General features: G+C 39.7%; 1 protein-coding gene across 1 annotated transcript in view; it reads right to left on the bottom strand.

Moving 5' to 3' along the window:
• Nucleotides 1-1816, bottom strand: part of LOC115463326 (transient receptor potential cation channel subfamily M member 6-like) — a gene marked incomplete at its 5' end in the record, with an annotated part of 108891 nt that extends 107075 nt beyond the window's left edge. Inside the window, one exon of the mRNA XM_030193730.1 lies at nucleotides 1703-1816. Within this exon, the coding sequence (XP_030049590.1) occupies nucleotides 1703-1816 (114 nt within the window). The remainder of the gene's footprint in view (nucleotides 1-1702) is intronic.
• Nucleotides 1817-14124: the final 12308 nt, after the last annotated feature.

The raw sequence follows: 14124 nt of genomic DNA, 5'->3' as shown, positions 1-14124 counted from the left end.
CAACCCGTTCTTCCACCGCATTCTCTCTCCTTTTCTTCCTTTGAAATTCACTCTGTTTGCCTATTCACTCCATTACCTCTTCAGGCAGCTATCATCTACTGACCCCCCTAGTAAGTCCCCCTTTTCTTTTCCACTGATCTTGACCTCCTGTTTTCCTTCTTTCTTGAAGTACCCTCCCAATCCATCGTTCTTGGAGACTAATATTCATGTTGAGGGCCCCTCAAAGTTACTTTAACCTCCTCATACAATCTTCAGCTATGCTCTACTCCCCCTACTCACTAGCAAAACCACTGCCTCAATCTTCTCTTTTTCTCCAACTGCCCACTCAAACTTCTCCACCTTCATTCTGCCCCATCTGACCATCATCTGATAAGTTTTAACACGGAATCACCCTCTCCCACAGTCTCGTCTGATCACTACCAACACATTTAGGAATCTTCAGACTATTGACCCCTGCACTGTCTCTACTACTCTCATCTCTCTTCTCATCCATTAAGTTTTCAAGTCTGTCAGTGACGCAGTCTCTCCTCTGTTTTGGACACTATCACTATTCCCAATCCCCATTCTGTAAGGTGTACAAAACCCCAGTTTTGGATAATCTCCAGAATCCACTACCATCTATATTCCTGTGCCTGCTCTGCAGAGCACTTTTGACTAAAATCCTACATCTTGCTGACTCCTTCCAGTCTGCTATTGCATTTACCAAACAATACTACTATCTCTTGCTTTAACTCTTGCTGCCTCTTTGCCATATTGAACTTCCTCCACAAAGTACCTCCACTTCTAGCCCCCTCCTTCTTCACTTTCTGCTTAGAAAAAGGCAGAGCACTTCCATGACAAGGTTCACAAGATTAATCTTGAGTTCTCTGCCAGGTCATCTCCATCCCCCCTTCCTCCATGTCATTCTCACAACCCACCTTCAACCCCTACCAACCTTTCTTCCTTTGCTAAAGTCACATAGAATGAAACTGCACATCTTCTCTCAACTCACTACCTATTCCTCTGATCCCATTTCCACCCATCTACTCGTCATATCTCCCTTCCTGCCATCCCATCCATCTATCTATCCTCAGCCTATCACTTGCTACTGCAACTGTTTCTGATGCCTTGAACATGCTGGTGATTACACAACTCTCTGAATCCATGTTAACATTTTAGTATTTTAGGGCTCTCCCCCCTCAGGGGTGTAGCTAGAAATCCAATTTGGGAGGGCCCAAGGGTGGACTGGGGGGAAGCAAATATTTCCTCTCAGCTCTTCTCTCCCCTAGCCCCCCAGCATCACCCCTCCCCCCACTCATACCTTTGCTGGTGAGGATGTCCAAACCCTGCCAGCCGAAGAGATTAGCTGGCTGAACCTCTGCCCGTGCTGCCTCAACAGCAAGGAAGCCAACAGGAAGTTTCAGATGCAGATGTAGTCACTTCTGCACACACTCAGAACTGAGCATGTGCGGAAGTGCTGGCATCCTGACTGATGTACCCAACTGGCTTCCTTGCTACTAAGGCAGTACAGGTGGGGACTTAGCCAGTGAATCTCTTTGGTTGGCAGTGCTTGGGCATCCCTGCCATCTGTTCATCTGGTGCTACAATTCTGGAAAGTGTCTGAGCACAAAGTTGGGGGCCCAGAACCCCAAGGCCTTCCCCCTGTGGCTAAATTACTGCTCTAGCAAGTATGCTTCTATTATAAAGAACCAAACTAACTCACTGTATGAAACCAGAACTTCACAATTGGGGCATTGTAGAATTCGTAAACTTTTCTGGTTAAAGGAAGACTTTGCTGAGCACTGCTGCCAATATACTTCTGACTTTCATCTGTCTCTCATAGCTTTCTCTGCATCATAATCCTGTTTTGTAAAATAAATAAACAAAATAAAACTGTGCTTAACAAGACACATACAGGAAGGATAATAAACTTGGGGTTTTTTTCTTTAATATGTGTGGTAAATTAGATGTATAGGTGTGCAGGCACTTGTAAAAAAAAAAAAAAACACCAAGAAAGTATTTTGTTTTGTTTGTGACATTTTCAAACTACTATAGAACCTTTTAGCATATACTAGTGGGTCTTTTTACAAAAGTGCATTAGATTTTGTAGTTACCACAGCTTAATGCAGAAAATTAATTTTCCACTACAGATCGTGCGTTAACATTTGCATTAGCATGTGGTATTCAGGTTGCAGTTAGAACAGAGGCACTTACCATCTTTTATTTAGGAGGTGGTAAGTGGTCCCATGCTAACCTCATATTACACAGTGCATTAATTACTGTACACTCTCCATGCCCACTCTCCACCCATGCCCTGCCTCCTAACACAAAATTCCCTTCACATGTGACTTACTGTAAATCTTTTTTATTATGAACTATAATGCATAGTAAACCAACAAAACCATTTCAAACGTTCCAACAAATCCAGTTCAAGGAACATCAGTTCACATAGTTGTAACAAACTCATAACCCCCACCACCACCACCACCACCACCATCCCCCCACCCCCAAATTAATCTATACCTCCCCCATAGTAATCTCTATTAGTCAACCAACCCATACAGCCTTGATCCTTAGGCTAACTTGTGACTTAATGTACGGTCATCTTCAAAATACCAAAAAAGTGGTTAACATGTTAGCTGTTACTGCATGCTAAACCACGGATTACCAGCCTAACACACTGCAGTAAAAGGGCCCCTAGATGATTTAATGTACATTAATTGGTTTAGTGAATGCTAAACAGTTTTAGTGTGCACTAAAACCTAAAACTGACATGAAATTTAAATAAAACTAGAAAGCCAAAAACAATCAGGACAAAAAAATTAAACAAGAGATTTTGCCATACACATACCCAATCATTTGTGTCCCTGTCACATAAAGTTATACACATATGAGGCCCAATTATATATATGGCGCCTAAAATTAACACACGTTAGGCAATTACGCCTAAGCATATTCTAAATACCCATGCGTATCTACACATGCTATACAGAATCCCAGGGATGATGCAGAACAATCTTGACAGAGACATGCATATCACACTGAAGCTTTAAGTTATTTAACCATAGTGTTACAGTGAGACAAATAACTACTACTACTAATCATTTCTAAAGCGCTACTAGACGTACGCAGTGCTGTACACTTGAACATGAAGAGACAGTCCCTGCTCGACAGAGATTACAATCTAATTAGGACAGACAAACAGGACAAACAAGAGATAAGGGAGTCAGTTTAGTTTCAGATGGCGCTGAGACATCCAGGCAACAATGTCAGACAGGCAGGCTGATACTTTGGCCTGGATTTCAGCTGAGATTTCTGGTGTGGAGAGGTAGATCTGGGAGTCATCAGTGTAAAGATGATACTGAAAACCATGGGATAAGATCAGAGTACCAGGGAAGAAGTATAGATGGAGAAAAGAAGAGGTCCAGGACGATCCCTGAGGTACACAACATGACAGTGGGATAGAAGTAGAGGAGGATCCACTAGAGTAAACACTAAAGGTACGCTGGAGAGATAAGAAGAAAACCAAGAAAGAACAGAGCCCTGAAATCCAAGTGAGGACAGCGTATCAAGGAGCAGGCTGTGATCAACAATGTCAAAAACAGCAGATAGATCGAGAAGGATGAGGATAGAATAGAGACCTTTGGATCTGGCCAGGAACAGATCATTGGAGACTTTAGCAAGCGCTGTTTCAGTTGAATGAAGGGAGCGAAAGCCAGATTGAAGTGGATCAAGAATAGAATAATAACATCACATTTTCACATGGTAATATGAAATCTTTAATTAAATATTGGTCTAGCTTTCTGTAATCATTATCCTGTTAAAAACCTGAAAAAAATCTTATTTTAAAGTTAAGCATGTACACAAAAGTGTTTCATTGCCCAGTGACTGGCAATAGTCTGATGTTGTCATGTTTTGCTCATCCTGCCCTGATCTGAAGAAGGTGGTTTCAGCCTCTGTAAGCTGGTCAAAACGTTAGTCCAATAAAAAGTTATAATTTTATTTCCATTATTTAGTAATGCTATGTGTTCAATACAGTAGTGAGACATGAGTTTTTTGGGGAGCCAACGGAAAACATGGTAGGCACTAGGCACCCCATTTCCTCTGCCTCACCTTGTTTTCCCCCTTCTCTTCCCTTAACTGGTAGGGATCCCCAAGCCCCACCAGCTGAAAAATTCCACAGCCCACCACCCCAAGTCCTGAAAAGCATGGCAGTCAGTAGAACCACTAACACCACAGATGCTAGCACCGCAAGCATGTTCAGTTCTCATGGCCCATAAGATTGAGTATTGCTCATGGTGTCGGCATCACTGTCCTCAAAGTCCTGCCACTGACTGCCATGCTTTAGGGGATTCAAGAGGGGCTCTGGAGTTGCTCAGCTGGTAGGGCTCAGGATGGTGCCCCCCAGCTGGGGCCTAAAGCAAAAGCAGAGTGGTTCAAACCCAATTCAATTAACTGCAACAATCACTTCAGGCATTTAAATGTATGTAGAATGATACAATTTCAAATAGAGTGATAAACAAAGATAAACAAAGAAAAAAAACACACAAAGTCAGGCAGAATGCTGGATATCTCTGAAGATTAGGAATGTAAGAAGCATCACTGATGTGCACAGTATTACTGGAAGAATCATTCAAGTCATCCCTAGAACTGTATTTCTATCCATTTTCAAGTGATCACACTGATACAAGAAGATGGTTATTCCTCTCCTATGTGAAACTGCCACTTTCGGCCTCTTGCAGGTTTCCTAGCTAGGGTTTGGTGCTTTCTAGCATCAACGATCAAAAGAAGGGAACTTTTAGTAATTCATTTTTTCCTCTGTGGGTGGGGTGGTGGTGGGGGGAAGGGATGCTAATGCATGATTCTTGGCTTCAAGGATTCAGTGAAATTAGCATTTTAAAACATCAAAATCATTTAATGTGTCTACATCTGGAAGTACTGTCATGATTCTGAAAATGTATAATATTCCAAGATTTTAAATGGAAAGAAATTTGGGGCAGTACCTAAGCCTCATCAACCTGAAGGCCTGAAGAAACAAAAAAAGTCAAATTGGAAGTCAAATGAAACCATGACTAGTTTCTACTTTGCTCATATGGGGGTTATTTTCTAACAGAATGCCCATGTGAAAAGTCCAAACAAATGCTTATTTTATACACCCATAAACCATTCTAAAATAGGTACCCAGAACCTGCCCGAAAAGTACCCAAATGCCCATGCACCTGCCACAGCTAGTGTAAATCTGTGTGTGTACTCTATGGGCTAGATTCTATATATGGTGCCTGAAAAATCTGCATTGAAAAAAAATACGCCTAGGCGTATTCTTTAAAGTATGCCTAAATTTTATAGAATAGGCTTAAATTTCCATGCAGTGTATAGAATACACCAAGCGTCTCTCCACGCAACCAAATTTGGTTGCATCCATTAGGCCATGTTTTACTTGGCTTAAAATCCAATGCTTGTGGGGTCCTTTTGCTCAGGTGAGCCGAAAAATGGCTTACGCTAGTGTAGACGCGTGTTTTGGGCATGCACAGATCCATTTTTCAGCAACGCCTGTAAATAAAGGCCTTTTTAAAATTTTTGCTGAAAATGGACGTGCGATAAAATAAATATTGTTACGTGTCCATTTTGGGTCTGAGACCTTACCGCCAGCCATGGACTTAGTGGTAAGGTCTCACATGTTAACCATGCAGTAATTGTCTACGCATGTAGAATGATGATTACTGCCCGGTTTCTGGCGCGTGCCAGAAAATAACAATTATTTTCCGGCGCACATAGCAGACACGTCAAAAATTAAATTACCACAAGGGCCACGCAGTAACCGGGCGGTAAGTCCAAATTGATGCACATACCACTTTAGAAATGTTAAGTAGTAGTAGTAGTAGTAAAAGGCGTAGAGTGGGTATATTCTATACTAATGTGCATAGATTTTAGAAATGTCCATGGTCTGCCCATAGCCATGCTGGCTTTTCAACTATGTGACTTAGAATTTACGTGCACCACATTACAAAATTCACTTAGCGAGTTGTGCGCAAAATCTGAATTAATGCCATTTAGTACTGATAATTGCTTGTTATTATCCACTTGACAGTGCTGATTAGCTAATTAACCAAATAAGTTAAATACATTGTTATAGAATATGCTTCGATTTCCATGTGGAAATTAAGACGCGATATATAGAATTTTAGGGTATGCATATGCCTACATATTTTAGAAAATATGTGCATATATCACAACTCTGCCTCTGCTCCACCCAAGCTATGCCCCTGGGAATACCTTTGAACTGTGGGTGTATAAGTAAACACAGTCTTATCAAAGCCCTTTTCCACATATAAAACAAGCTTGATACACAGAAAAGGTTTATAAAATTACTCCCAACTGAAATTCTGGGAGGTATGAAAATAGTTTAACTCTGTGTGGTGCCTTGAAGAAGGATAAAGGTGAATGACAGATCGATTAGAATACAAGGACACCTTTGCCTGTATTAGTGTGACCCACACATGGAGTTCTCATTGACTATGAGCCTGGCTTACAATGATTCATAATAAGAGAGCAACAAGGAAGACGAGGTTTTAAAAATAACACCAACATTTCCCATGGAAGGATGAAAGGGAAGGATCATAAGGGATTTTATCACGGATGTCTTCAGTGTTATTTAGATATCATTTGTATGCCTATGCTTTCAATTTCTTGTGACTATAACTTTGTGTCAGCAACATGTGTACAAATGTTTTACAATCCAATAAGAGTTGCTTTGGCTATCTTATGTGCTCTGTTATGATTTAACAGCCAAATTCAGTTCATAGGTCATATGACATGATGGTTTTATGTAGACCACAGCACTAAACAGCAATTTTCCCATGTATACTTAACTACATGAAGGGCTTGGAAAGGAACCACCCATAACTGATGGACTTTGCCTTGACGAGCAATCTCTGCAGTAGAGGGACCTGAGGAATGTGCCCAGTTTCAGCAGGCTCTAGCTTGCAGGTGCAACACCAAGAGATGGCCACTCGAAACACCTAGCAGTATGGTCAAGAATACTAGAATGATATCTTTCCCAACAAGACCATGTTTTGGCATAATCCTGCATCAGGAGAATGCTTTCATATCTAAAATATAATAAGCATATTTTGACATAAAATATGAACAATAAAAAAAAATCTTATAAAAACTTTGATACACAATAGAAGTGTAAAACTCTTTAAGACACCATGCTGCACATAGATGCACAAAACATGAGTCACTCATGGTAAAACACTTGTATATCTATGACCAACTCAATTCTGGAAAGACAATAGTCTTTTACACTCAGAATCTAAGTGAATCAATATTTGTGGCATAAAAACATTTTTGACATACATAATTTTATCTACCCTAGACGCACTCTCACAATACAGTGTGTATAGTGCAATAGATGTGTTCTTTAACCTAGAGAAATAGGTGCTACGTGTTTCTGATGTTCAGTTTCTGGTGTTGTTCCTTCATCTGTCAGATCCTGGCATTTCTTTTGTCTTTGCTTCTAGCTTGCGGGTGGCATTTGTACTTGTGGGCAATGCTCCAAATGGTATTATTGGCACTCATGTACATGCTCAGATCATTTATATAACCATTTCCACAAACAGGAGAACATTATGTTTACCAAAAGCACATAAGACTATCATAACAGCTGCCAGAGTACTTACATATACCGTGTAAAGCAATGCTCATAAAGGTAGATTTCATTTTCATTGCATCACATTTGCAAAAAAGAAGAAGAAGAAAAGAAACATACCAGGTATAAATACCTATTCAGAAACATGCACAGCACAGGGCAAACAGAAAAGGTAAACTGGATATCCAAAACTAAAATAATATTATAGGGAAGATGTCCATAAGGCCGAGCTTTCCAAACTGTGGGTCAGGACCCAAATGGGGTACAAAACCCACAATTGGAGTCATGAACTGGGTGAACTCTCCATAGGTGCATCATTATTCTGCACCTCTGGGGGAACGGGGAATCAAACAATTTTATTTGGCCATGAACATAGGATCATGGACTTGAAAAGATTGGTAAGCACTGCCTTAAGGATTTAAAATCCTATTTTAATGTTTAATATTTATATGAGATCTTTGGGAACATCTCTATCGAAGCTAGATGTACACTATTAGAGTTATGAAGATGATATACCATTACTTATCCCCTTGACTTCACAATTTTCGGACTATACACTGAAGGTGCAAACATGTTTCTAAACACTGGACACTTGGGTTCATTTCCATTTCTTAATGTTAAATACAGGGTAAATTTACTTTGCTTGGGTAACTAATATTTGGAAATGTTACAGTGAAACTTGAAGTCTGATAGCATCTGCCTTACTTTTGAAGCTGCCTTACAGGATTTCTCTTTGTAGCACAAAATCAAAGCCTGATCTCAAAGGTTTTCTGAGATTACAGGGCTCATTTCCAAAGCACTTGGACTTACAGAGTTCCATAGGTTACCATGGAATTTTGCAAGTCTAAGTGCTTTGAAAATACACCTCCCAAACAACTTAGAATACATGGTGGGACATTTTCAATATGACATCAAAATCTTGAACATTTTGCAAAAAAAACATTCAAAAATCCAGTGCCAAACATGGTCACCGTCAAACCAGAAAAATGTCTCTCTTTTGGTCCAAAATCACCCTATTTTAGACGTTTTTGTGCTCTGTGCGTGTTTCTTTAAGGGCCATTTTCAAATGAAAAACATCCAAGGGAAAAACACACAAAAACAAGGATTTAGGGATCTGAGTACAGTAGTCTTACTAGACTGGTCATACAGACATCCCAGCAGAGCAGTGGGGCAGCCTAGGGGGCACTGCAGTGAATGTCAGATAAAAGGTCCCAGATACACATCATATCGTGACCCCCTTATACTGTATGGTGATCCCTCCAGGAATAGCAAAAAATGTACTGTACCCAACTGTACACCACTGAAATAGTCCTTCTACCTGAAGATGTTACCTATATCTGGGTTTAGTAGGTATTTTGTAGAGGCAATCACACTTTCCACCACAAGTGTACCAGTTAGGAGTGGAATATGGGCCTGGGTCCCCTTCTCTACAGTCCACCGCACTGATCATTAAACTACTCCAGGGACTTGGTTGCTGCTCTAAGAGGACTGGCCATTATATCTGCAGCTGCCATACAGCCTGGTATGCACTGTCACTTTTACCTCTTAGGAGTATGGGAAGGGATCAGTGACCACTGGGGGATTAAAGAGGGTCATGCCTTTATCGCTCCAGCGGTCATCTGGTCGGGTTGGGCTCTTATTTTTGGCACTTAGTCCTTATTGAAACACATCTAGCCAAAAACATCCCATTTTTTTGCCCTAGATGTTTTACAATGTTCCATTATCCCAGAAAAATGTCCAAATTGTAACAATGAGCTTCAAAAATAGCGATTTGGTCATTTTTGCAGAAACAAAAGTCCATCTGCCGCGCTTTGTGCCATTTTTTTGGAATTTTTTCTGTTGCAAAAATGAGTCTCGTTATTTTCAATTTGACCAATTTAAAATTATAGCTCATGCTTATATTTTGACACAATTGAACTACTGTAATTGTTTATATACAGGTTCTGCTTGTAGATTATTTGTTAAATTATAAATTTTACAGAATACATCCACTAAGCTCTTGTGCCATGTACATAAATTTGAGCAAATTACCCCATGGTTGATAAAACTTCATTGGCTTCCAGTAGAGGGTAGGATTATATTTAAACTTTATTATCTGATTTCTAAACGTTTCCTTGGTCAAAATCCATTTAATTTATTTCATTTAATAATTAATCTTAATTATTCCAGACAAATAATGGATTTGTCAATTAATATTACATTCTTCTGAGTTTAAAGGAATAAACTACCAAAAGCAGTGAAAACAACATATGACCACCTAAACTTCCGGAAATCACTAAAAACTAACCTGTTCAAAAAGGCATACCCTACCAACCCAATTTAAATGCCTGAACCCTGCAACACAACAAAACCAAAGCTCGTAATGGACATAAAATAACGCTTCCTCTCCATAATTCCTTAATGTGTCTGTTATACATGAACCTTATTCTACCACAATATCACTTTCTATTTGTTCATACTGGAATGGTGAACGCCTTTACGGTACTATGTAAGTCACACTGAGCCTGCAAATAGGTGGGAAAATGTGGGATACAAATGTAACAATAATAAATAAATAAAATTGAAGAAAATGTTAGAACAGTCTCTCTCTTACCAAGCATCTTCTATCTGGAATGACCTTCCATTTACATATTAGGTTGCAAATAGACTATTTCTTCTTTCGTAAAAAACTGAAGACTCGACTATTTGGGAAATTTCCTAGGATTGAATTTTAGGGGTCCTTTTACCAAGCTACAGGAAAAAGGCCGCTGCGCTAACGTAAAGTTCCGTTTCTCCCTTGCGCCAGGGCCCTTTTTACCATAGCACACATGGCAATGTGGTAAAAAGACCTCAGGCACACATCAAGGATGTCAACTTGAAAGAAAATGGCAAAACTCTCACCTAGATGAAGACAGACTCAACTGTAAGAAACACATGGCAATGTACTGCTAGGCTTTAACAGCCCCCCTAAAAAATTTTCTCTAAACATAGAACAAGCTGCAAATTCAACCAAGCAGCTAATTTAAAATAGTACTACTACTACCCATTTCTATAGTGCTACTAGACTTACGCAGTGCTGAACACTTGAATACGTAAGAGACAGTCCCTGCTCGATAGAGCTTACATAAACAGCCTACTGCAAACCTCACAACAGAACCAGCACTTCCCAGCCACAACTAACCAGCAATGATTTTGCCACATACTTTGCCAACAAAATTAAAGGTCTCCATTAGGACCTAAGACAGTACCATCAAAGCTCCCACCAGCCAATGAAGAGAATACTCCATCTTCCCCACAAGGGACTCATTCAACCAGGTCACAGAGGAAGCTCTTGAAAAAATTCTGAAAGTCCTACAGCCTACAGCCTGCCCAGCAAATATAGTACAACGAGAGAGCACAGGCCTCATTGAAGGGGCCACTAAAATTGTTAACACCTGGAAGGCCAGCTGACAATACTGCCCACTACTGAAAGAGTTCACTTGACCAGGTCAAGCTTGAAAACTACTGACCAGTCTCTAACATTCCTTGCCTGCCAAAACTTAGTCTGCATTCAACTCAAATGACTGGCTAATTGAAAGTAATTGGCAAGACACATGTCAATCTGGCTTCAGACCTGGGCATAGAACAAAGACAGTTCTTGTGTCCTTTTTTGATGATCTGCATAGAAACTGTGACAGGGGTTCTGCCTTGATACTAGTGTTGCTGAATTTCTCAGCAGCCTTCGACACTGTGGATCATAATATCATACTTACAGGACTGGCAGAAACAGGTATCAGTGGTACAGTATTTACATGGTTCAAATCCTATCTGTCAGACACACAACAATCAGTTCTGTTCAGCAACAGGATGCCACAGGGATCCATACTGTCTCCCATTTTATTTAATAACTACCTCAAGCCTCTGGCTGAGTGGCTTCGGTTGATGGACACAAAATTCTTCATCTATGCTGATCATGTGCAACTACTCATAGCCACTGAACCAGATCTACTCACAGCTCTGAGTAAACTGACTGCCTGCCTAACCGCAACTCAGGATGGGCAAACAACAAACTCTACCTAACAGAGATTCTTTGAGTACCTAACAGAAGTAGACAAATTCCTGAATTCAAAATATCTTTTGGGAAGTTTGAACTCCCCATAAAATCACAGGTCAGGAATCTTGGGATACTGCTAGACTCATCACTCACTCTGAGCCCGAAAAATTCAAACAACCTTTAAAAATTGTCTCTATCACCTACAGCAACTATGAACTCTCTCTCCATATGTTGAAGAGACCAGTCTGACCACAGTGGTCCATGCCATGATAACATCACAACTAGACCACTGTAATGCCCTGTACACTGGTCAAACCAAACAGAGTTTGCATCAGCTCCAACTAATTCAGAATGCTGCAGCACAACTGATAGAAGGCTGCAAGCGGCTTGACTACATCACACCCTTCCTGCAAAAACTACACTGGCTTCCAGTACCTTACAGGGCTAAATTTAAAACTCTATGTTTGATTTTCAAGGCCCTCAGACAAAATGGGCCAGGGTACTTAAAGAATAAGTTAGCCCTTTACACACCTTTGAGACCGCTAAGGTCTCTCAAGGATCATCACTATATGTACCCTCATCAAGGCCATTTCGACTGATTTAAAAAAAAAACCCTTCTCTTGAAATTACAATAGAACAAAGTGAATGAACATACAATGATTCTATTCAAAAATTAAACCAATCCTTGACTAACAATTACTTTTTAACCTATCAAGCTAAAAACTAGTAAGAAGCTTACTGTATATAGTGTCAATGGCAAAAAATCAAAGGAACATATATAAAAAAAACAAACAGCACGGCCAACCCCCAAAAAACACTTAACTGCGACTGCCTCTCGTATATCACTCCATGTATCCTCCGATGTAGTTCAAACCAAACTCCACCATCTGACAAAAACACAGTGCACTGCCAGTTCCCCTTGGTACTTCTTAAAGTTCAACAAGAGCGCCTTGTTTTGCTACTCTCACTGCTGCTTCAGGAAGAATCAAATCATGTTCAAAGATTAACATCCACGATCGCTTGGTAGTCAGGGATTGGTTTAATTTTGAACAAAATCTTTGTATGTTCATTCACTTTGTTCTATTGTAATTTTCAAGAGAAAGGCGGGGGTGGGGTTGAATCAGTAGATTTTCTCTGTTTTGGGGGGGAAGTTTTTAATGCTGATTCTTTTTTTCCCCTCTTCTTTTTGTTTTTGTGTTTTTTTTTAAATATACCAATGATAATACCTTTCTCCCTTGAAAGATAATGGTGGTTGTAATACCTTGTGTATGTGTCCCTATCAGGAGATTTAAGGTCTTAGTTGTTTAAAGTTACGTTTAATAAAAACAGGTGACTGAGATACAAAGTTTCAAGCTATTTTTTTGATTTACCTTGACATCTAGTTTGAGGTTCCTTTTAGGTTAGTATTAGTATTATGCTGACATCATATTATATTTCAGTGATTTGAATTTCAATGATGTTAAATGTATATATTTTTTATCCTGTTCATGATAGTCCTATTATTAGATTTTAATTTACTGTTTTCAAGTTTACCTCATTTGTTGCATTTATGTTTATACTTGGTCATTTTACTATTTGTTATGTTGTTAGCAAAATTGTAAGTTTTATGTTAAACTATACCTGCTGTACACTGCCTTGGGTGGATCTCTTCAAAAAGGCAGTTAATAAATTCCAATAAATAAATGACAGTATAAATCACTCTGTCAGTTATATTCCATCTAAAAAACCTTTTATTATTTTTTGCTTATTTACTGCTTACAAAACATACTCCCTCAATATGTTAATACTTCACGCACAAAAGAGAAGAGCACAAAAGGCCTTTAAAAACAGGAGGGAACACAGTTTTTTCATTAAAATAATCCTTTAATGGTGAACTTTGATTGAAGAGAGATCCGACACGGGCCGGTGTTTCGGTGCTACCCGCACCTGCGTCAGGGGTCACACCAATGACAAAGGAGGCTTCAATAGACTAATTCTTTCCGAAATTTTGTATAATATATTCCTCCTCCGAATAAATTGGCGAAACCCACACAACAGCAGCGTAAGTCGTTAATGACAAAAACTGTGTTCCCTCCTGTTTTTTAAAGGCCTTTTGTGCTCTTCTCTTTTGTTTGGTCTTTTTGTACTTGGTTCCCTCTCTTTGTTACACAATACTTCACGCACGCTCATACACACTCGTACCCATTCTCATACCCTAAAACACTAATGGAGCAGCCTCACTAATACATAAACAATCTAACTGTTCGAAATCACCATGAACCTCAGCAAGGTGCTTATTTAAAAAGTCCATATCCCCGTTCACCACTGGATTGTGCACAGTTCTTTTGCCTCCATAGTTGTCACTGCTATAAAATGTGCTAGTGCTGGTATTCAAATTGTTTAATCTGCATTGTGAGAATAGTGAGTTTGTTCTGGCACAACAGCTTCATGCAGTTCCATACTAACCTGTGATGACTCATCTCTAGTGCTGGTGGGGCTCGGA

Source organism: Microcaecilia unicolor, chromosome 2, assembly GCF_901765095.1.
Source record: "Microcaecilia unicolor chromosome 2, aMicUni1.1, whole genome shotgun sequence".
In the NCBI taxonomy this organism is placed as follows: Eukaryota; Metazoa; Chordata; class Amphibia; order Gymnophiona; family Siphonopidae; genus Microcaecilia; species Microcaecilia unicolor.
Note: the sequence above shows the minus strand (reverse complement) of the source record. Positions and strands in the feature narration are given on the sequence as shown.